The sequence below is a fragment of the Crocodylus porosus genome, unplaced genomic scaffold, assembly GCF_001723895.1.
Source record: "Crocodylus porosus isolate Cpor-Errol unplaced genomic scaffold, CroPor_comp1, whole genome shotgun sequence".
NCBI classification, from domain to species: domain Eukaryota; kingdom Metazoa; phylum Chordata; order Crocodylia; family Crocodylidae; genus Crocodylus; species Crocodylus porosus.
Window position 1 is genome coordinate 43,701,728 of NW_017728886.1, and position 24,572 is coordinate 43,726,299.

Below are 24,572 nucleotides of genomic sequence, written 5' to 3' on the forward strand. Positions count from 1 at the left end.
AAGGCAGCAATTTCTTTTCAAGAAAAGTAATACTATTACATTTCTACAAATGGCCTTTTTATATTCACATTCTAGTAATAAAAGTATAGATTTACAACAGTGTGTATTCATAATCTGGATTGTATTAAATCCTGATCTCAACAGAGACCGTTTCTTATTCAATTATGTGAAATAGCTGTTAACTCCTAGTGTCCTTTCGGATTTTAACAGCCTCGTTCATTTTAACTGATCCTGATGAACCATCTTATTACCTCATTTATCAGTATCCATTCCCCCCACATCCCTTTCTCTTTTGTATAAAATCTTTTTTGCCTGCTATTCCGTTAACAGGCTCTAACAAATAGGTTGTTGCCTGAGAGAGCTCCTTCCTCAGAAGATCATTAATGTGTTAATCTGTTAATTCCTTCACTTTATGGCAGTATATTGTAGGATAAGAGATGATACAGTGAGTTGACATCTGTCCTTGTATGCAGGAGGTCTGAGGTCCAAGTATTAATAATCTAAATTAGTGGAACTCAACCTTTTAGCTCTGTGGGCTAGATGAGTGGCATGTCTGTGGGCCAGATCAGGCCCTGTGTGGCCCATGGGCCACTGGTGCCACTTTAGTCTTAATCTTGCTGACTGGGGCTGGGGCTGTGGTGCTCCATTCCTTGGCCAGCACTTGCAGGGGGGGCACCAGCACTCCTGCCTGCCCCCCTGCCCATCACTTAAATGGTAAACATGGCTGGTTAGGGGGGTGTACTGGCGCTCTCACCACCATGCACCCCCTACACTTCATCACTGGTGAAGACCTCAGCTGGTCTTCATGTGCCGTGATTACTGTCCCATGCTGCCTCTGCCTGGTCCGGTGCACCGGCTTAGAGCCCTGTGCCTCCCTGCATGCCCTATCTAGCCACACAGACCTGTGAGGAGCCCCATAGGCTTGATGACAGCGTTGTGGGCCAGATCTAGCCTGAAGGCTGGGGTTTGAACGCACCTGATCTAGATTAGTTACAGTATTGTAACTGGTAGTGATTGGATTTTTTTCATAATTTGGATGTGGAAAAAAGAATATTTTAGGTCAGAAGTAAGGTGCAATAGATGGACATGTTATTTGGATAAGTGTATGTAGGACTTCCAATATACTTTCCTTTTGTTGATGCTACTGATTTCTCAACTTCATGCACTCTAAACCTGAATCAATTTTGTTTAATAGTAATAAAATATTGTGAGTTTTGTGATGTGAGTTTTGTAATTGGATACTAATTCTGTTGTAACATGTATAGGTGATGATACGTGTGAGTATCTTCTCTCCAGCGGGAGATTTCTTGGAGAAAAAGTATGGCAGCCCCACAGCTGTATGATGCACAAGTATAAAAATAGGTAAGGATATTGGATTACTCACTTATTTTGTTTTTATTCTACTGTCTTGAAAGGAAATGTCTTCATTAACTTGTGATTTTTTTTCAGTTCTTGCAGTCTTATTTCTCTTTGATTATATGTATTCATGTAGCTTTCTGGTTTACAAGAAAATACATCAATTAACAAAGGACAAGGAAGGAATCTTTTTTGTATTTTAGCACAGTGGATCCTGTTTGAACTTCTAAAAAAGCAAATAAAGGATTGCAGAATTTAAAAAATACTGCAAGTTTTGTTTATTATGATGACCTTCAAGATAGCTCAGTAGGCTGCATACATTTCTATACTGTTTCAAGTTACTGTCTAAAGGGAAAATACTGTAATAGCTAAACGTATAGTCTTTCTGAGCAATTTTTAAAAAAATATTTATTGAATAATTATGAGAAATAAATTATCTGTCACTTTTCTTTTGTTCATTTAATATAAACAGAAGTAGTTACCATTTTCTACTCAAGTATTCTGTTACTTAAGTCTTATACAACTCTTCTGAAACTTTCAGCTTCCAACACCATGTCATAAGAAAAATAGTTTAATCTCTTCTATAATAATTTGCATCATCAGATTGTTGGGAAGATGGATTATTATTTGATTGCTAATTCTTGTTATATTTAATACATTCAGGGGTGCATTGATGGAGAATTTTGGGGGCGATACAGATGGCAAATTTTTTTTTTAACGAGCTATATTGGCCAGTACTGATATGCAGCCAGGCAGCATGAAGAGCAACGTCTGGCTGATAAGTCTGTTGTGGGGGAAGGGAAGGGGCATGGGGGGGGGGGACAGATCAAGGCCCCTGCGATGAGGGAGGGAGTGGGGCTGGGGCAGGGGCATGCACTGTACAGTACCAGAGTGCAGAGTACCAGACGGAGCTGTGAGCAGCACTGTGGCCTTGATCTGCCTCCCCTCTCCTCACAACAGACTTACCAGCTTCTCCACTCTGCTGGGCTGTGCTTCTGGCCACCTGCATGCTGCACTGTAGCTGCATGCATGGGACATTTATCAGTGGCAGTCGGCCACATCAGCCAAAAAAAGCTAATTGTTGATACAGTTAATTTCCTTTATGTTGGTACCAATCTGATATGACATCAGTGTATCAGTGCACCTCTATTTAAAAACCAATTAATCCTTCTTTAGTATTCGCTGTAATTTTTAGAATTTCTGTACCATGCAGCTGATTTCTTTCAGAGAATTCTCTATTGCTTTCATTAATGTTATACCCTTTAAAAATTCAAAAGTTAATTTCTTAATATTACTAATGTGCATCTGTATTGCCTTTGTTTTGTTTTACAGTGAAGCAAAAAACTGTCTCATAGACAAATACATTGCATTTGTAGGAGATTCCAGAATTAGGCAATTATTTTATTCTTTTGTAAAACTCATAAATCCTCAAGTCAAGGAAGAAGGAAATAAGGTGAGTTTTTTGGGGGTTTTTTCAGATTTTTTCTTTCCCTGCTCCCCTATCCCAAGTTCTCCTCTTCACAGTTTCCCACCCCTTATTGATAGGATGAGAAGACCTGGAAATTGTACTACTTGCTACATGCTATCATAGGCTGTGGAACAGGGTGGGCCACCCAGGCCATGGCCAACCAACTTTTAGCAAGTTAATTTATATAACTCACAAATGTGCAGTTGTCATTCCGGTTAAAACTGTATAGTTTTTTGTTTTTTTTTTTAACTGCATAGGTAGCTAAATTAATCTGCTAAAAGTTGGCTAGGCCATGGTCTGGGCAGCCCACTCGGTTCTGCGGCCTGTACGTGCTATTCAGGAAGGGAAACCAAGTAGGTCAGTTTTAAGTAGGAGATCACTTTTGGAATTTAAAAGTGACCCAAGATCTACTTCCAGGGCTCCACCCAGCAGGTAAGTCTGTGGAGGGTGCAGATCAAAGCAGAGGAAGAAAAAATTATTTGGGGCGTATCCCCCCAGCAGGTAAAACCATGTCAGGAGGGGAAAGGGCCAACAGTTGTGCATTCACTTTTTAGTTTAGTGTGAAGTATAATTTGCTGAGTAGAACTAGAAGAGAGAGAACTTGACCATATAATTTGGTCAGACAACCAAATAATTAACTTCTTATGCTATTTGATGCTAAAGTAGTGCATAAGGAAGCTGAGTGGAAAGGATATTTCACTATGAGCTGCAGGTCCAGCTTGTCAATCAGGTGGTACATGCTGGGTATTTAAGTGTAGGTTGGCAGCTTATTCCACAAGCAGCACGTAATGAGTTTTCACTTGTCAAAAGTGGTGTTTGGCTGATTGAGTAATAATAGTTTTCTTAGCCTGGAAGTTGGCCAGCCAGAAGTAGGAGTGAGTTTGGCAGTTAGGAGAGAATGGCATGGAGGCAGGTATAGTTAGAAGTGTTCTGATCTTGGAGGCATTTTGCCAAGTGCTTATAAAATGAATAGCGGTTAACAGGATATCTTAAGTTTCAGGAGGGCTAAACAGGGACTTGGAATTGGGGGGGAAGTGTCTGTCTTCTGACATCAAGGATTTACAGTAATTCCCATTTTAAAACCTTTTTTTTAATTGGTAAGTTGTGTGATACTTAAAGGTGCACATCCTGCTGGAGGTGATATTTTGGAAACTTTAAGATGCCTGCTTCATAGAATACAAGAAAAATAAGTACAGTAGACTTGATGAACATGGAAGCATGAGGAGAAAAAGATTGGGGTGTGAGCTTTAACTTAATATCTATCTTTTGGGAGCAAAATTTAGGGAAATAATGGCATGAAGAGAAGAAATGTTAAACCTCTATAATCTGATAATACAAGGTTAGGGTACAGCAAGAAGCAGTTAGGGGGACACAGCAAAACTGACTTTATCTATAATTTGTTTTGCCATTATCACTATGTTGGTTAGAAATGCTGAAAATCATCTCTTTAACCAATGTGCCATGCTATGCTATGCTGGCAAAAGTCCTACTGTGGGTGCAGTTAGAAGCATGGGTTCCCAGCCTTTTTTGTCAGTAATAGGTGCTTATATTTGGGGAGTTGATATCAACAGTTGTGTTGGCATAAGCCATTCTTCTACTAGGAAGAGGTATTGCAGGCCTGGCTGTATTGGCAAATTTTCCTTTTAAAAAAAAAAAGCTTTGAATGAGAGGAATAAGCATTTCAATGTACACCTGTTTTCCTGGAAGACAATATTACTTTTTTCCCTATTTTTACAGCATGGAAACATTCCTTTTGAAGACAAATCTGCTTCAATTAAAGTGGTAAGTTTTATCTGACAAATTCCAAGCTATAAGCAGGAATGTATAATTCTCTGTTCCACATATCATTTTAGGCTTGAATTTTTTTCCCCCTCAGAGGGGACGAGCACGTACAAATCCAAAAAAAGTTAATGGGAGTTTTCAGTACCTTTTATACCTCTAATTTTTCTAAAGATCAGTTTGACAACTTTGAATTGAGGAAGGTCGTTATCAGGGTAGTTGTTTTGAACATTACCATTATGTTGGTGTGACTGGGTTCAAAAGTGGTGATGTTACTGTTTAGCCAAACGTCATATTATGCTGATCCTTTCCTGAGAAGTAATTTATACTTTTGCCGTAGGTGTGCAATATACATCTAGGGCTGGATTACTTGAGATAAAAAATGTGGTGCATACAAATCAACTTTCTCTGGAACTTGAGAAGTAATTTGTACTTGGTTTTCCATACCAGAGAAAGCCAAATGCCTCATTTAAACAAAACAAAAAACCATACATGTATAGGAGGGCCAGTGGAAGAGTTGGAGTTTTGAAACTTGAGGGTCTGAGATTTTACTTCTGTGCTTTCAAGTCAAAACCAGTCTTCCTCATATTTGACTCCATATTGCTATTGTTGTTTCCTGATTCCACATTCAGGAGGAATAATACTAGATACAAGCAGAGAAAAATTTGAAATGAAAATGTACTGAGGCTAAAATCAGCAAGTGACAAGTGGTTTGATTTTTCCTGTCTTCTGTTCACAGTATTGATCCTTCTGTTCATCAAGTCATTTCAATTAGTCCCTTGCTTTACTACAATATTTTGTATGTGGCATTTTTTAAACATGTAAACACTTGTTTCTAGGCAAGATATTTATGGAAAGTTGAGGGGCTTAGTTTCTGTCTAGTATAAAGGATTAGTTTCTGAATTAAATCCAGGTTCCACTGAAGTCAGTGACAAAACCACTATTTACTTTATTTTATTTTATTTTTTGCTGCTGGTAAGACTTCGCCTTTTTGCTTCTGCCTGGTTGAGATATCAGACTTTTCCCTGCAATTTTCTTTCATTCTAGAAAGGAAACAAAGCAGTCTTTAAAACAGTGTAATTTTCTGTATAGGATGAATTGCTTATAGTTCATCTACTTCAGTACTCTTAAGTGGTTATCTTCTTTCAGATTTACTTTTAAATGCTGTTAAATTGTTTTATAGGATTTTCTATGGTATCCAGAAGTTAATGGTTCCATGAGGCAGCGCATCAAAACTTGGACCGAGGTATATTCTAATTATCTACTTATTTGTGGGGGGGAGGGGCTCTTTTAATATGCATGCCAAGAGATTGAGGGACATGGTCTCCTTCTGTTCCAAGTACGTAAATCTTACTGCCCATAGTGGGAGTCCTGTATGTAGATAGAACTGTATTCATGTAAAAATTGAAATTCATTTGCCCAGTAAGAGCTCTGAAAAAGTATGGTACATATTGTTATAATCCCAGAACAAACTACAGCAGTTAACATAAATTTGCAAATTGGGTCTCAGATGAAAGCTAATAGAGACTGTCTTGACTTACTTGAACTCCTGAAAAATGTTAGGGATGTGGGGGTTCTTTGTCTCAGACTTACAGGTTGAACATAACTTCTTCTTTTTTTAATGCAGAAGAATAATAAGATGAGGGTTTGGCAAATCTTGGGTCTGGGAAAGAATTCTGGTGTTTTGCTGTGGAAAGAATCATATTCCTAAATAGACAGGAATTTCATATTTTACTTACCATTCAAAAAAGCAGAAATCTGTGACCACAAAGCCTCTATTTCTATAAATAAAATGTTGGAATCAAAGATTTAAGGGAATACGCTTTTAAGAGGGAAAGTATTACACTGGTGTGACAAGAACAATGATCTGAACTAAAGGCAGAAGACTATTTAGAGGTATCTGGAATGCATTAATTTGCAGTATTATAATGGATATACATGCTGCCCTATCATGTGATTCAGCATGGCAGATGTTTTGAAACCATACTGTTTAACAAACTGTCATAATTAATTACAACTTAAGCATGGTATTTCTTGATAAATAGTTTCCAGCTGCATTCTTGTCAAAGGATGCTTGCCATTATAGTATTTCTTTATCAACTTGGAAATGGTATGGACTGATCCTGATAAGGCCCATGATACTACTTTTATTGACCCCTTGTTACATTTTCAAATAAACAGCTTTGTGCTTGGTGTAATGCTTTCCCTCACTTGGAAGAAGCTCCCTGTAAACATCATTATCCTCTTTCAAAACCCTTCTTTTGTAATGATTGCAGAAAAACTTGGCAGCAAGTCTGTGGTATACCAGGATTGTTGCCTACCACCGTGATGATGATATCTGTTCCTTCAAGCTTCCTCGTTTATCTGCTTGCATCCATCTGTGGTCTCCTATGTTATATTTAAATTAGAAGCTTTTGCAGGCTATTTCGTTTTGTTCTGTTTTTATAGTACTTAGCATGATGGGATCCTGGTCTGTGACTGGGGCTCCTAAGTGGTACATTATACTCACATATTTATATGCTAGCAGTTTTTGTTTCACATAGCAGTTAATGTCTAGAAAATGCAGACAGCTTGCACTGTACAGCTGAAATAAATGTGAGTTATCAATGTACAGCATCCTAGAAGATGCTGATCATGTATCTGAAAAGAGGAAACTTGAGAGCAAATTGATATGTGATTCTGAATGTATGGTAATATGTTACTTTGCACTTGGGCAGATTCTGACATGTGATGATCTTGATGCTGTGCATATGATTCAGCTTCTTAGTGTACAGTTTAATACAGTTTATTCTTAAGTCATAGATATTAAAAAAACTTGTGCAATTAATTGAATAAGTAGTCTGATTTGTGAAGATTTTAAGAGCTCTAATCTGCTGTTTCTCTTGTGCCATAGGGTTCTGCTGCAAAACCTCATATAATTGTAGCAGGAGCAGCTACGGTAAGCTGTGCATGTAGTTAGTTTCCCAATATAAATGGATGGAAGCTGTAATAGGATAAATCTCATATGGTAGACAAGTGATGAGGAAAAAGGTGTTTCATTAGAAAAGAGCAAGTGCATATTCATTGATAATCATCATTTTCCATTGCCTTATAAGTAATTTTATATATATAAAAAGTGTGTGTGTATAATACACACACACACACACACACACACACACACACACACACACACATATATACTGTAACTTAGACTTGTGTAGTGTATGGTGATATTTTCTTACTGGTCAGTTGTTAAATGTGTTGTTTTATCTGTGCCTTGAGCCAATATAGCACTGAACCTATGAGAAAATAGCTTGGGTACTTTATTCAGTAAAAACTCAATAATTTAATGAATAATTTGACCAAATGAGATTATAAATATATATTTTGGCTTCAATGAATATTCATTACCAAAATATTTACCTTGATGGTATCATCTGAAATTTTTTTAACTTTGTAATTCACACTTACATATTTAAACCACATATGGGCTGTTGACCTAGGTTAGTAGAGTTCACCCTTTTAGTGCAGTAGGTGATCTGGACATACTGCTACCCTTATCCAGTATAGGAGGAGGAGGAAAGGATGTGTGAATGATGGCTGTAAATGTCAGGGAGGAGAAGATAGGGAGAGAGGAAGCCCAGTCTTTGGACGATGGAGGAGATCAGCCTCGTGGCATAGGGCAGGGAAGGGAATGTGCTGGGCCAAGATCCCCTGTAATGCGGACCAAACCAACAGGCTGTAGGATAAGCATTTCTTGACCTAGATGAACAATCCCACCTTGTTCTGCTGTCAAGAATCAATTAAGCAACTATGCTTTCCAATCCCAGTATCTGATACCACTACCTAGAGAAAAGCATCATTCTGCCTGGCCACAGCAATGTTCAATATGATTTCTATATCATACACATCTGCGGTACAACTTACCGTAACTTGATTCTTTGGAGAGTTAATAAATGTTGTCATTCTCCAAGTATTTAGCGCACCTCTTCTAGTAAAGTTAGCCACATGCCTGCATGCTAATACAAGTCAGAACAAGAGAAAAATAATACAGTGCAGTCAGCTGTCTGGCATGTAGCCCAAAGCAGGCAGATGTAATGTCTTCAATGGAGAGCTCCAACTTCTTTTAAATAAGCTGTTCTGTTGTTCAGGGGATTGGGTTTAGCTACTGGATGCTATTCTGTCCAAGGTCGTGACCTTTTACAACAGCTGCATGCCAGTGACATTATTAAATTGTATTGCCAGCTGGAGTAGACTTGTGATTGTGAGAGAACTTTCAGACTTATACCATGTAATTTGCTCCCATAACAATTATAGTAGCAACAGCTTTTGTTACAGTCCTACTAAATGTAAAACCTACCCTTTTTATAATTGCTTTCCTTCCAAAAAGTCAACAGATATAATAATATTTAAAACTCCCAAGCATTTTTCTTTAAATCTGGGAAGGAAGACCAAAGAATTTTGTAATATTTTATTAAATACTTGGAGAGGTGCCTGGATCTTTATTTGGTTCCTAGCGGTATACCAGAAAATGCCACCAGAAATCTTCATAGCCGTTTCTACAGGAAGAATGTTTGCAAAATAGCACTTTCAGGAAATCTGAAAAAGAAATTAGTTTAACCCTTCGTGTTACCGTCGGGGAATCGAGCCCCAAGGTCATGGTGGGCCGAGGGTTCGGAACGAACAGGCGGGATTAGCGGCAAGGAGTCAGAGCGGTTCGGGACACGTGCGGTTTCAAAACAAGTGGATTGTATTTACTTACGCCACTGATGGTGGTGTGGCGTAGGCAGGAGAGCTTCCTTGTTCAGTTACAGTCAAGTTAATGAACAACGAGAGGGGTCTGTTGGTCCATGGGGTTCTTGAGCTGAGCCCTTGCTTTCCAGCTGGAGGCTAGGCGCGGCTGCCCAACTCAGTAGTCCCAGGACTGGTCAACAGCTCATAAACGGGAAAGACAAACAATGTACTGTAACGTAACAGAAGTCCAACGTGGGCGAAAACAGGTTGAGAACGATGCCAAAACGAAGTAACGATGCCGTGGCCGGTGGACGTTGTAAGTCGGGTCGGTCAAATCGTGGTCAGTGTCGATGCCAGAAATAGGTTTGGTAACTGAAAAATCAATACGAAGACGACGAGGAACAAGCTACGAAACCGCAGTGGTGCGGAGAGCAGTGGGCCTAAAAGCTCTCCTGAGGAGCAGTCCCTGCCAAGGCAGCCTCCGCTCTCAGGTTGGGTCTGGTCTCCCCCCTGGGTGGGGGCTCACAAGCCTTTTAAGACAGCCCGGTAGCCAATCAGGTTGCTTCCTTTATGGAATTTTCTGGACTGATTACTTCATGCTTTTGGCAGAACTGAGCATGCGCGTTGTAACAAATCAGGTTACCTCATGGAACAGATTGATTGACAAGTCCTAAGGTCGCATAGGGGGCACATGCTGGGCATGCTTGTCTGCCCTCTTGTAATCTTCCATTAGCTTGTCTGTGCATGTTCAAACTTAACTCTGTGTTACCCAGCATACAATTAAAATTTGGTTTGGACAGTTACATAGATGCTCAGTCTGGTAAACTCGCTGAAGTCAGTGAAAGCTTTGCCTGTATGAAGTATCATATTTACCTGAATCCAGGACAACTTTGAATTTAAGACATCCCCCCAATTTATTAGATTCTAGACATGGAAAATTATAAATTTGTTTTAATTGTCCATGTTTAGAATCTAGTTATTGGAGGGTCCTCTTTAAATTCAATGCCCTCCCTTCCCCACCCTTAGCCACAGGGAAAGCAGTGGCTGGAGGGCACGCAGCCTGCCCCATGCCCTTTGTCCCCCTCCTTACCATTTTCCCCCGGTGTGTCTGCCCCCTGCTGCTTATATTTGGAGCTACTCATATTCTGTCTCTGCTGGGGGCACAGAGCACTCAGCCAGTAGCAGTGGCTCTGGCTCCAGTTTCCATCCCAGGCTGGAGTCAGGGCAGAGCCATGGGAGATCCCCACTAACTTTTTCATGTGTCCCTTCCCTGTGCTGGCCCTACCCTGTGCATTCCCTTTTCCTGCACTCTCCCTAAACCATGCACCCTTTCTTCTCCTGTGCTCCCCACTGCATCGCATGCCCCTTTCTCCTGTGCTTTCTCTTGTACTCCATACTCCCCTCCCTGCACCCCCTTTCCTCATGCTCCACCCTGTGTGCCATATGAGTCACACTTGCCTTATTGGGAGCCACAGCAGCTGCTTCCCTGAACTGTTTTTGAACCTAAGATGAGGAAGTTTTTCCCCCTATGCTGATTGAAGGAAAAAATCTTGTCTTTGATCTGACTAATATGGGGTGGGTGCATCTACACAAGACAGTTAACTGTGCAGTAGTGTAGCGTACTGCACAGTAAGTATGTGCATCTACATGTGCATATGCTTACTATGCAATAAGCCTCACTAGCTGAGGGTAAATTTGCTACCTGCAAATGCAAGTAGCAAATTTACTTTCAATTAGTAATGATGTAGTCACACTTGTGCAGATGCCTGGCCAGGAGCAAATCTGCTCACTGTCAGCCGTCCACCAGGGGGTGGCAGCTGCCTGATGCTAGAGTGGACTCCCCAGCCTCCACCCCACATGTGGGGCAGAGACTAAGAACTGCCCTGGTCAGGTGCAGATCCCAGACCCATGCCCTGATTGGATGATCAAGGCGTAGGGCTTGGAAAGAGCTGCAGGGGTGGGATAGGTCCCAGCCTCCTGCTGCAATCCTTTGGTGGGGCAGCTAGTTAGGGGTATCAAGGCAGGGAGCTGGGACCTGCCCCTCTTCTGAAGCTCTTTCCAAGTCCCCTGCCCTTGATCAGGAAGCCAGGGCTAGAAGCTCCCTGCTTCTGGGGTAGGGGACATTGTCCCTGCCTTCTCAGCAGGCAGCCCCTGGGGGCAAGATGTAATGTTCCACCCCTGGCCAGGAGACAGCTGTCTCCTACAGGTCCCCAGGAAGTGCGATCAGCTTTCATTATGAAGCAAATCTGCTTCCTCTCCCCTGCATGTGTAGATGCCTGCCCGGGAGCATTTATTCTTGAGTAAACTGATCCCAGATCAAATGCACATGTAGACATGCCTGTGGTGCATAGGATTTGGCATTAAATCCTACCTGTGAATATTATTGTTACCTTAACTATATTCAGGTTAGTAAATTTAAAATCAAACAAAATCAGAATAATTTCTGACCAGGAAAATATACTTCAGGTTAACTTAAATTTATAATATGCATCTATGTTCTCGGATTGAAAGTGTTTATTTTGTTATTTACTTAGTTTGGGGAAAGGAAAAATGTTTAGTACTGTTAAAATGTGGTCTAAAAGAGTAAGCTAATTTAAGAAATGTACTCAGACTAGATGCTTAAAAAACTGGAATTACTGTAGTAAGTTATGATCACAGATGCTGGTTATTTATTTTTTTTATTTTCTAGTGGTCTATCAAGATACACAATGGCAGCAATGAAGCTCTCACACAATATAAAATCAATATCACTTCTATTGCACCCCTTTTGGAAAAATTAGCAATGAGTAGTGATGTTTACTGGGCCTTACAAGGTAAGGTAATGTTTAATAGCTAACTAAATTCTCTGAAATAAAATTTTTGCAGCATGAAAGACTTGGATTCATAAATGTCTGCTTCCAAAATAAAAAATCATAATCAATTTAAGAATGTTTGTTTATTGGCATATGATATTTTGCTTACAGTAATTTTGACAGTAGCACTATAAAAGCAAGAGATGAAGGAAAACCGTGTTTCTCTATCTGTTATACTTATGAAAAACCTGAACGCAGATTAGTGGCATTAAATTTAGAAGCTTGTTTTATCATCTTATTAATAATCTGGCATATCACTTGACGTCAAACCTGAAGACTCAACTTGTTACATGATGGATATAATTTACTGTTTGTGTAAGATGATTTAGAACTTAATATGACTGATTTTAACTTCAAAAAATTCAGCAGAAGAAACTGCAGTTTTGCTTGACTTTTGGGCCTTTAATGATGATATTAAAATTCTTAAGTCACATTATACATGAAGTCTTAACTTTTTGCTTCATGTATGTATTTTTTTTAATTACTTGATCTTGAACAGCATTTCACAATGTAAATAGTGAAATACTAATTCTGTTTAAGTGAGAATAGACTATATCAATCTCATATTACAGGAGTCTCTATAACAGGAAAGGCCTTTGCCTCCCACATCCACAAGAACAGGAAAGCAGTGCTGCAGATTTATCCCCTAGATTTAACTCTTAGGAGTCTTTGGGCTTCACACAAGACCTGGAATTCCAGAACTCACCTCCTCTGCCTAGATATGCCTATTGGGAGATGAAGGATATAAAAGTATGCGATGAGAACACCACAAAATACCTGCAGTGGTGCTGACAAGTTGGTCAGCAAAATAGACAGATACAGTGAAGGGCAGGAGCTTTTCTAGGGATAGATTTTTTCCCCCACCCTCCCTTCCCTCCCATGGAAAAAATCTTTCAGGAGATCATCTTCTTGGGGCTGGGTGCTGTTGTCTGAGGTTATCAGTATCGTCATTGCTGTTGTCCATGCCGGGTGTTACTGACGTGTTGTCAGTATTGAAGACTTGGGAGCTGCAAGGTCAACGAGTTGCAGCCCTGAGATTCCCAACACTAATCTTGTCTTAAAGAATGACCACAGACTCAGTTTGGTGGCAGAGATTTGGCCAGGTTTATTATCTGCAAGCACAGACCCTAACACCTTTTAGCCTAAGAAATACATCAAACCAGGAGCTAAGGCATTTGTACCTGTCACAAGGTAGTCAGCCCAGTACCACACAAGTTCCCCAGGCCACTACAAAGTTTCCATCCTTTCCAAATCCCTTTTTATACAGCGATCAGAACAAATTATTTATTGCATTCCATAATATTGAATGTCTTAAACTGTCCTCTGTCATGGGCTTGTTTTACATTCTGACCTGGGTGTTCCCATTCTAGCCTTATCCTGGTACTAGACTATCGTATCGTGTACCACCCACCACCCTCTCTCCCTCCCATCTCTTGACGTGTGAGTCTTCCAGGTTTTGTTTATGTGAGGAGTTCATGTATTGGTCAGGTTTTTTGGTAACGCCTACTCTGATCAGTACTTTAGCAAAGCCTTTGTGTAAACAGCATATATTTATCAATGCTGCAGTGAGACCTACAGGTACTAAAGTTTCATGCTGAAAAAATGATGCTTATGGCTTTGCTGTCAGCCTGTTTAATATCCATGGGTTGTTCCATTGGTTTGCTAGTCTGCGACCCCCAACTTCCCCAGCTCTTCTGGCTTGCCTCCATAGTACATAAATACATGTGATGCTGCCTGTGGTGTTCATCTCTGTATTGGTCCAGATCCAAAGGGACAGGATAAATTATTTGCTGCTACTGCTTAGGTTGTCATGAAACACTTGCCCACATACCTGTTCCCACATACCTGCATGCAGATATATCTGATATGCCTCAGTCTATGAATATGAGGAGATTTATTGCATGATAAGCATCCTACCTTGACAGAATAGTACTCTGCCATCATGCTAGATCTGGAAAACTTCAGCTGGTGCCAAGACCAAATGGAGTGAGTGACACTGGTTCTGCAGTTCATTGTGCGGGAGGTCAGAGAATCAAAGTTCATGTTGTTTTTGTCAGTGGAGTGCCTTTGCTTATAAATGAAGAAATTGTACTTTGGTTATATTGGTCTGTTAAACAACAGGCTGTCCCGCTCATAAGATGAACAGGTGCTACCTAAAGGAACGTATCATTCTTGTACCCATCCAATGCTGTTATTTCGGGTCATAAAAACAGCTAATGAGAAATTGCATCAAAATAAAACTGTGCATAAACAGAAAATGGTTTTTTTCAGGCTTTCTGCAAGCTTGCTCTTTAGATTCACCAACTATCAAGTTATTTTGTCCAGATATAATTTCCAAGTCTAAGAAGTGAACTTCATGCAGGGAGATATTATCATCAAATGTTAGTGAGGTTTCTTGGCAAGAGTGCATCAAACAGTTAAAAAACAGCTTGCAGGCAGCCTTAGATGCAGCATATATTGCTTGCCTTTTGTTGGTGGTCATGCAGTATGCCTGCAGGGAGCTGTCTTGCTTTGAAATGGACTGCTGGAGGACCTGCTGTTCAATGAAAGACCAAAATAGACAATACCCTTTGTACTCTGAAGCCCTGAGGGCAAGATTCTGTTTGCTCACCCTGGCACCAAAAGAAAATGCAACAGGCAGCAATCATGGACTCCACAAAGGCTATGCTATCAGTCTTCTTTCCACAATCATCAGTCAGTGGAGCCATCTGAAAAGGTAATTTTCCATAGGTGGACATAACCTCAATGTCCCGGTCTACCTTGGAACATAAGCAGTCATTTTGGCAGGATCATCAAGATAAGAACCATATACAAAAAATCCTGGACTCACGAAATCTCACTGTGAGAAATGACTGACCCATTGTAAATAGCCACAGATCCACGGGTACAGAATACTAGCATTAGAATGGGGTATTCTTTGAAAGACCTAGGTCCTTTCTCCAACCACTCCTTCCTCATCCCTTTATATGCACCTTCCTGAGGCATTTCTATAACAAAGTCATTTTGCTGCTATTGCTAGGAGGTGATAGATAAGTGTGGGAACCACCTCTGTTAAGAGGGTTCTACAGCAGTTACTTTATAATCCTCTAGGGAAATAGAGCATGACACTTTGCCTTGATAATACTTTTCCTGGACTCGGGGTCCAAGTTTGAATCTCTTCAGGCTCCAGGATTCATACTTGCTCATACTAAATCACACTGGAAGGATCTACCAGTGTAAGGTGTCATAATTCACCTCTGTTCACGAAGGTGCTTAAGTTCATGGCAGCACATCCAAGGTGACCAAGGAGAAACATGCTGTTGAATGAATTGGTGCAGACCTAGGCACTGTGATGGTTGTAGCCAAGACAAATTCCAGAAACTAAGCAACCTAATCTTGCAAAGTGTTTCTGTCACAATAATTTGTCTTACTGTGATAGAGCATATAGTTTCATGCACTGTCATGATGCCACGTGTCAGACTGCATTTTCCTTGTTTGCAAGACTGGCTAAAATTGGTATCCGTGCTAAGCCAACATTTCCTGGAGAAGAATGGAAAAAATCCCATAAATGCCTACAGAGAAGTCTCTCTTGTTCCTCTTCTGCCTTCAACTATAGTGATTATGCTTTGCTGCTAGGACTGGGAGCCCATATACATAGGCTTCTACAACATAGGCCATACACTTCCAAGAGAAGTATAGCTATTTACTAACCTAATAGAACTGAGGACAGTCCACAAGGTGGGCAAGTCCTTCTTAGGGCACTACTTAACATGATCAGTACAGATAATGATAGGTGTAACAAGGGCTATGCTCAGGGGCCAAAGCCCAGCTGCAGGGGCTAGAGGTAATAGCCTGTCTGCCTAGGAGGTCTGGGCCAGCTGACAGGGATGATTGCCTGGCCCGGGAGAAAATTAAAAGCTCCCAGAGAGTTGACACTAGAGAGGGAGGGGAGCTGAGAAGAAAGGAAACACTAAAGCACTGTGGTAAAGCCCTTGCCCTAGATAGGAGAGGTGGTGGTGGGGGAGGAGTGTTGATATTTTGTCTTGTTGTTTAGTTTGAGTTAGGAAAGTGGGGAAGGCTGGCTCCTGGGCCTGGCTAACAAAGTAACAACCTGCTACATGTGGTGGAAAGCATGGACATTCTAAATTTAAGTCCAGCAATGGAGACCAAGAGCCCTGCTAAAATGGCTGGAAGGACAGCTGCAGCAACAACAGCAGCCATTTCAATAGCTACAACTTCAGCAGCAGCAGCAACTGCAGCAGTTTCAGAGGGAACAGCAGTAGCGACAGCAAGAGTTCCTGAAGCAGCGTTTCGAGTCTAGATGGACCACCATCAAAGTTGGTGAGTCTCCTGGGGCATTTTTACATGCGTTTCCGACACAGTGCTGGGCGCTTTTAATTAGTGAGCTGCGCTAATTAAAAGCACCCATGTGTCATGTGTATCAGTGACAGCACGCCCCCACACTGAGAAAATGGCAGCAGTACGCTTTGAACTAAAGCACATCAAACTTGCTTTAGTTCATAGTGCACCACTGCTGTTTTCTCAGTGTGGAGGCACACTGCGCTGCTGATGCATGTGATGGACTAGGCTGTCAGAATGCATCAATTTACATACTCCAGTACTCTATAAATTGAGTCTGCTCTGATGCGCTGGATTTTCAGCATGTTGGAGCAGGCTCTCCACATGTGTAAGTGCCCCTGGATCCCAGAGAATAGAAGATGGGGTACTCGCCAAGACAGAACCTGCAAATGACCCAGAGGCCTTCCTCAAGTTAAGCAGGTGGAAGAGGCCTATCAGTGGCTACAAGACATGTGGACTGTGAGGGTGGCCTCTCTGTTAATTGGGGAGGCGCAGGCTGCTTACCTGGCCCTGAGAGCAGATCTGGCCTGGAATTATAAAGACTCTTAAAGCTGCCGTACTAGACCAGCTGGGTCTCTTGGAGGAGGCCTGTTGCCGCTAGTTTTGGCAGGAGACTTGGGATCTGAATGCATGACTTTGAGCTATGGTTCAGTAGTTAAAGGATTTGTTCACCCACTGGCTAAACCCTGACCCATGGTCAGCTGCAGAAATAGTGAAACTGGTGACCCTAGAAGTTCTACATCATCCTCCCAGTTGGAGCCTGGAGGTGAGTGTATTGCCACTGGGTGACCAGCTTGAAGGAAACTACCTGGAAAGTAGGGGACTTCTGCAGGGGGTAGGGAGGAGGAATTACACCACAGGTGGGCAAATACAGCCTATGGGTTGAATCCAGCCCACCAACTGATTGGAGACAGCCTGTTGGGTGGGCATCTACCGATTGATTGGATCTGTCCTGCCCAGGGCATCCTGTGCCCACCAGGTGGCATGGCCCCAGCCAGCACGCAGAGCTTCCTGGTAGGGCTGCTGCTGTAGCCACACACACATGCTAGGGTTGGAAGGGACCTCAACAGTTTAATAGATTTCCTAAATTTCTAGGGTTAGAAGGGACCTTGTAGATCATTGATTCTGACCCCCTGCTCTAGGCAGGAAAGAGCACTGGTATTAACCCCAGCTAGGTGCCCGTCTGATCTTTTCTTGAACACCCCCCAAGGTAGGGGAAAGCCACCACCTCCTTTGGCAGCCCTCACCATAAAGAATTTCTTTCTGATATCCAGTCTAAATCTGCCCTTCTTCAGTTTGTGGCCATTATTTATAGTAACCCCTAGGGGTGCCCTGGTAAACAAAGTACCCCCTATTCTCTGCTGACCCTCCCTGTGATGAGTTTGTAGAAAGCCACAAGATCACCTCTCAGCCTTGTAAAGGTTGAAGAGATTCAGGTCCCTCAGTCTGTCTTCATAGGATCTTACCTGCACGCCCTCAACCAGGCGAGTAGCACTTCTCTGAACCCTCTCAAGGTTATCCACATCCCTCTTGAAGTGCGGTGCCCAAAACAACGCAGTTCTCAAGCTGTGGCCTGACCAATGCTGCATAGAGGGGAAGTATCACCTTCCTATACCTGCTTGTGATGCACCTATTAATGCAAGAAAGAGTGTGGTTAGCCTTACAAATTACCTTGTCATGTTGACGACTCATGTTCATTTTTGCGTTGACCAAGACTCCGAGATCTCTTTCCACTGCTGTGGTACTCAGAATGGTATTTCCCAGTCTATAAGTGGATTGGAGAGTCTTTCTCCCCAGGTGCAGCACCTTGCACTTATCCTTGTTAAACTGTACCCTATTCTGATCCACTGCCTTCCCCAGTCTGTCCAAATCTGTCTGGATTTGCTCCCTGCCCTCCAGTGTGTTTACTGAACCCCATAGTTTGGTGTCATCTGCAAATTTGGTCAGAGTGCTTTCAATCCTCTCATCCAAATCACTGATGAAGAAATTGAACAGCACTAGTCTAAGGACAGAGCCCTGGGGAACACCATTGCCCACGTCTTTCCAGGCAGAAACTGCCTCATCTACCACCACTCTCGGGGACAGGAAGCTAACATGACAGCTGCAGTGGCCAGCTCTTTAGCTTGCCCAGTAGTGGTGGGGTGATCCTGGGTTTCAATGGCCAACTTGTTTTGATTAGCTTTAGAGCAGAGACTGCCAGAGCCATGAGAGCCTGGAGTTCTCGACTGACTTGAGGCAGGGTCAGGGCCTAGGAGAAGCCGAGGGTCCTTGTGTGGCCACAGCCAAACGGAAGGGGTCAAGGGGCATGCAGTCCAGGATGATGATGGCTGGTGCTAGGCCATCTGATGGGGGTCTGAGAATGAGGTGGGAGCCAGAGATGGAAGACTCAGTTGAGAGATGGAGCCAGGGGCAGGGGACCTGGTGGTTAGCAGCCCAGGAAGGGCTCTAAGGGGGAGCCCAGAGAGAGACAGGTAAGATCAGGTAAGCCTGAAGACTGGTCCTTGGAGCCTCCGGCTGCTAAGATCTAAAACTGGACCCTGCTGGCCCTGGTAAGCATCGTAGGGCTGCCTGTGGTGGGGCAGCCTCCATGAAATACCGCACATGGCCGACTCCAGGGAAAGATAAGGATGGGGTACTGGAAAGCCTCGGCTGCTACTGCCTTGTGGGTTACCCCATAGAGGAGGAAGGCTAGGAGAGCACACCCCAGCAGAAAGACACTTGGCAGGGGAGACTGGGATCACATGGGTCAGGGAGACTTGGTCCACGTAGGTCCAGATGCTCAGTGAGGGGTCTGAGGATTATAGTGAGGCCCAGCAAGTGGCCTGAGGATCATAGAGACTGAGAGGTCTGAGGCCTGGAAAGGGGCTGAGCGAGGCCGAGGGATTGGAAAACCCAGAGGGGGGCTGCATCAGCAAGTGGTAGAACATCTGTAAGGATGCCATCTGTGAGGCATGAGCCATGGTGTAGGGGGAGTACAGAGCCATGCAGTTGGCCTGTAAGGCCAGGACCACAATCCAGTTGGTCATTCTGATAAAACCAGGGTAGCCCCCCACACTGTATTTTAGCTAACATCAAGACGTGGTGGGCAAGAGCTGGGCAGACTGCCCATAGAACAGGGTATTTCAGCATTTTCTGGGGTACCCTGTGATAGCACTCTCATGCCAGTGGGGTTTCCTCTGGCAATCTAGAAAGCCCTCCAGAAGATTTGGAGGGTTAGGATACCTCAGGATGATGGATTGGATCACGTTGGGGAAGCCTTAGTTTAATTCATGATCAAAAAGAGGACCTACTATATGCTTCTCTTTACAGCTGATCAGGTTGAGTCAGTGGGGTTATAGCGGATACAAGCTTAGCAGCCCAGGATCCTTATTTTGAGTTATAGGGGGAGCTCTTGATGAGAGTGACAAAAAAACAAGGCCATGGGGACCATGGCAGTCCCAACTATCAGTGCTGAAGTAGTACTGCAGCCAGATTTCAAAACTAGCCCATGGTGTACCATAGACAGGCCACTTGGAGGTGGAAAAGACCCAGGATAGAGGGCTAGCCAGGTTTTTCTGGCCCAGGGTATACCAAGAAATCAAGAACTATTTTGTATTCTGCCCTGAATGTCAGCTGGCTGCCCTCTGCCCCTCTTATAAGGCCCCATTGGCACATGTTCCATTGGGTGGCATAAGCCTGAAGCAGGTTGGAGCGGACTTAGTGGGACCGCTGGAGCCCAACTCAAGAGAGTCCAAGTTCATCCTGGTCTTTGTTGACTATGCCACCTGCTACCCCGAGGCTGTGGTGATTCTCTTGGCTTTGGCACAAACTGTGACCTCTGAGCTATTACAGATCTTCTCTTGGGTGAGTATTTCCCAAGAGGTTTTGACTGACCAGGGCATGGTCTTCATGTCCTGGTTATTACAAGAAGTGTGAGGCTTGGTGAAGGTTCGTTCTGCAAAGACTTTGGTGTACCATCCCCAAATTGATAGATTAGTCAAAAGATTTAATTGGACACTGAAGGGGATGTTGAGAAAATTTCTCTTGGAAGAGGCTCAGAATTGAGACCAGTTCATGCCGTACTAGCTCTTTGCCATTTGAGAGATTCCACAGTACACAGGCTTTTTGCCCTTTGAATTAAGAGCCATGGGGGATGTTAGGTCTCTTAAATGACCAGGGAACAGCAAAACAGAACAAATCTCAATGTTGCACAGCAAATGCAGAAACAGCAATATAATAAAAAATACCTGGCTCCAGGTTTATCAGCCAGGGGATAGAGAATTACTTTTTCTCCAGTCCTCCAAAAGTAAGTTGCTGGCTAAGTGTCAAGGCCACTTGCCACTGCAGAGAGTAGGCAAAGCAAATTATGAAGGTCTCATAGTAGGAAAACAGCAGGTTTTACAGATATATCATGTCAACCTGCAGAAGCATTGGAGGGTCCAAGAAGCCTGTATGGTCTCCATGTGTTTCCTGGGAGTTGGCCTGGGGATTTCAGATCCCCCACCAGATCCTGTGGCTGTCCTCATGCTAGGGGAATTTTTTTCTCCAACTCAGTGGGCTGAAATAAAAAGCCTACTGGAGGAATTTAAAGAGGTGTTTACAGTTATTCTGTGTAGAACTACACCAATTGAACACCAAATTATCCTGAAGCCAGGCTGTGCAGTTCAGAAGGGATACTCAAGAATTTCAACTTGGTAGAAAGAGTAAAACAAGATATTAAGAAGATTCTGTACCTAGGGGTGGTAGAGGAATATGCTGGTGAGAGGACTAGTCCAAATATTTTGGTGCCAAAGCCCAGTCACACCACCATCCAGTTTTCTGTTGATTTCCATTAAGTCAATTCAGTTTCAAAGTGTGGTATATATCCTATGCCCAGAATAGATTAAATAGTGGGAGGAATAGGCAGTGCAAAGGGGTGTTGATGTTTTGTTACTTTGCTTAGTTTGAGGTGGGAAAGGCTGGCTTTTGGGCCTGGCTAAAGGAGTAACAACCTGCTACAGTAGGCAATGTGACAGTCAGTTCTATGTCAAGGAAGTGTCAAGACAAAGTGTTCTCACCCCCACCTCGCTTTAGGTTATTCTAAACTTTTCTGTGTTTTCTGTGAGATCAATCGGCAGGCACTATTTTCGGTGGTGCGCTTACCTGCTCTACAGAATGCTTTGAAGAACCATCTAAGAACTCACAGTTTTGAAGTGCAAATAAAAAATCTGTCTGCCTTTCAGGGCTGTGTCAATTCTACTTCAGGGGAGAGAAGAATTCTTTTCTGACGTCTTCTTGACTTTGGTTCCTGGGGATGTTGTGCATGTAGGCCCCTGACAGATGTTCACTTTAAGACATGATGGGATCTAATCCTTGATCCCAATAATCATGCATCCTACCATGCCACACCACGTGTGTCAGGATGCATGATTTTCAGAGCAGGGATTAGATCCCAGTTGCTCCTTACTTGCTAGTACAAGTGAAGACTGGGCTCTCCCTGCACCAGCAGGATGGAACCAATCAGCTGATTCTCATTTGGGGCTGAGAACCAAACTGGTCACTGGCCTCAGTCAGCGAACAGCTTTGTGTATGGGAAGGCCAGCACTGTTTTTCTGCAGCCATAGGGGCTGAATACATGGGGGCCCTCTGCTGCTGCCAGGTAGGCAGGAGGCACCTCAACATGGTGTGCAGTGTGCCCAAGGGGAGGGCAGCAGGATAGAGAGCCCTGAGCCTGCAGCAAGCAGCCTGCACCTGCCTTCTTCCTCTGCCACAGGCTCCACTCTGCTCTGCTCTGGCTGCGTTGCTGTGGTGGGAGAGAGGGGGGATCATCTTAGGACCCCCTGCCACCTCACCCCCTGGCAAAAATAGAAGTTGGTGCCAATGGCTGCATTCCAATTCTAAGCTTTCCATGCACTAGAAGCTGTATAAGCCCCATCTCCTGCCAGGCTGAGTGAACATGGGGCTTGATAGCACGCACTCTGCTCGCAGGGAGCCCAGCATCAGGCTGCAGCAGCTATCAAACCATGTGTGTTATTCAGCTGGGTTACATGCTGGGTTTTGACAGCTCCTGGTCACATGTTCAGTTTAAGGCCTGATACAAATGAGCTATATTATACACCATATGTGGAATAACTTTGTGGCTCATTTGCTACATTATCATGCTTTAAACTGACTTGCACATGTAGCCGGATTACTGTTTAAGGCATGATTAACCTGTTAATTGTGTCAAAGACAATGTGCGTCAAAGGCCTTGGCTTACAAATGACTCTGGTTCTCAGTGCTTCACAACACCAAAGAAGACTCAGACAAGACCAGCATGGCCAAGATAATTTTGGTTTGTAGATATGGTATACTACAACTCTATCCCACCCAAGAGCTTACCTCTGCCTTATGATCTGTTGCTATGAATGAGAGATGATCTAACACTTGGAAGCAAAATCTCTTGACCTTTTTTTCTGCTTTGCTGGTCGACAGTAGAGCACAGGATGATTCTGCTTTTCATTAGTGTGTTATACCCTGATCAGTGATAAGAATGTATCTGCAGACAGACTTACCTGGAAATTGGATGAGATGCTCTTCCTGTGTTGAGTTGTGTTGAGACCTGCTTGTCTAGAGTTGAAACAAACGGACCTATCCCTAAGAACAGCTGGAATGCTTAGGAGGTCTTTTGGTGCATCACATACCACTAGGGGAGAGGGCTGCTTTCTACCTTTTTGTGTCAACATTTCAAGAGTGTTACCTACAGTGTTACCATAACTTAGAGACTCAATCCACTCTTCAGCGGTTCACTCTTCCTCCCAGTTCTTTTGACTCTCATGGATTCCCCATTTGGCCCAATATCCTTTTTTTTCATCTTTCAGTGAATAGTCATCACTTCAGCAGGGAAAGTAGAGGAGATCCAGGGCCTCATTGATGGATAAGGTGTCTTTAGAGAGATGCTCTGAATTTAAGTAATTTTGTAGGGCCTTTTTAGATTCATAGTAGGGAATATAAAGCATAGTGCAGTTTCTATCCAGAGCTTATCTAGATAATTCTAGCATGTCCTTACACAGTCTGTAACCTAAAGTGGTTCTACTTAGAATTATTAAAGCACACTGTCATGGCTCTGGAAGCATCCGTATCTTTACTGAGAAGTGTTCTGATCTTGGAGATCAGTAAGCAGCCACCTGGAGCTCTGTTTGTACTTCACCTGGAATTACCTGATCTCTGAAGCCTCAGGATTAGATGCTGTAGTCAGCAAAGTGGTGCTTGAATTGCTGTCCTCTGAGATGCTACCTCTACTGCTATGGAATATGCATGTGGAATGATATGGAGTTGTTTGCAATTAGTCCTCTTCATTAACATTTTGCAACCCATGCTTTTATCTTCTCTGACTCTCTTGTATGCCTGGAAATCCAAAGTTGAAAGGGAACTGAGAGTTTCCTAGTTTCATAGTTGGTAGGGTTGGAAGGGACCTGAGCAGATCATCAAGTCCAACCCCCTGCGATGGCAGGAAAAAGTACTGGGGTCAAACAACCCCAGCAAGGTGTTCATCTAGCCTCCTTTTAAAGATCCCCAGGGTAGGAGCCAGCACCACTTCACTTGGAAGTTGGTTCCAGATCCTAGCAGCCCTGATAGTGAAGTAGCACCTCCTGATTGTCTAGTCTGAATCTACCCTCTGCCAGCTTGTGACCGTTATTTCTAGTCACTCCTGGCAACGCTCAAGGGAACAGGGACTCCCCCAGTGCCTCCTGGTCCCCTCTGACTAGTTTGTAACAGGCCACTACATCCTCCCTCAGCCTTCTCTTGTGGAGGCTGAACAGGTTCAGGTCCCTGAGCCTCTCCTCATAGGGCCTGCCCTGCTGACCCCTGATCATGCAAGTGGCCGTCTTCTGGACCCTCTCCATGTTGTCCACATCCCTCTTGAAGTGCGGCGCCCAGAACTGGACGGAGTACTCCAGCTGTGCCCTGACCAGTGCCACATAGAGGGGGAGGATCACCTCCTTGGACCTGCACGAGATGCATCTATGGATGCATGACAAAGTATGGTTGGCCTTCCTGACCGCGTCCCCACACTGCCAGCCCATGTTCATCTTGGCATCAATGATGACTCCAAGATCCTTTTCTGC

At 43.3% G+C, this 24,572-nt stretch overlaps 1 protein-coding gene and 1 long non-coding RNA gene across 2 annotated transcripts in view; one reads left to right on the plus strand and one right to left on the minus strand.

The window, feature by feature from the left end:
* Window positions 1-24,572, plus strand: part of CASD1 (CAS1 domain containing 1) — a 66,008-nt gene that overhangs the window by 16,932 nt on the left and 24,504 nt on the right. The window contains exons 2-7 of the mRNA XM_019533399.1: window positions 1,266-1,362; window positions 2,689-2,809; window positions 4,562-4,606; window positions 5,787-5,849; window positions 7,497-7,541; window positions 12,006-12,129. Of these exons, the coding sequence (XP_019388944.1) occupies window positions 1,266-1,362; window positions 2,689-2,809; window positions 4,562-4,606; window positions 5,787-5,849; window positions 7,497-7,541; window positions 12,006-12,129 (495 nt within the window). The remainder of the gene's footprint in view (window positions 1-1,265; window positions 1,363-2,688; window positions 2,810-4,561; window positions 4,607-5,786; window positions 5,850-7,496; window positions 7,542-12,005; window positions 12,130-24,572) is intronic.
* On the minus strand, window positions 8,286-10,253 carry LOC109308962. Its single transcript, XR_002100753.1, has 3 exons — window positions 10,115-10,253; window positions 10,071-10,074; window positions 8,286-9,204 (listed from the first exon to the last, which is right to left on the minus strand). It is a non-coding gene; the product is annotated as an uncharacterized LOC109308962 (long non-coding RNA).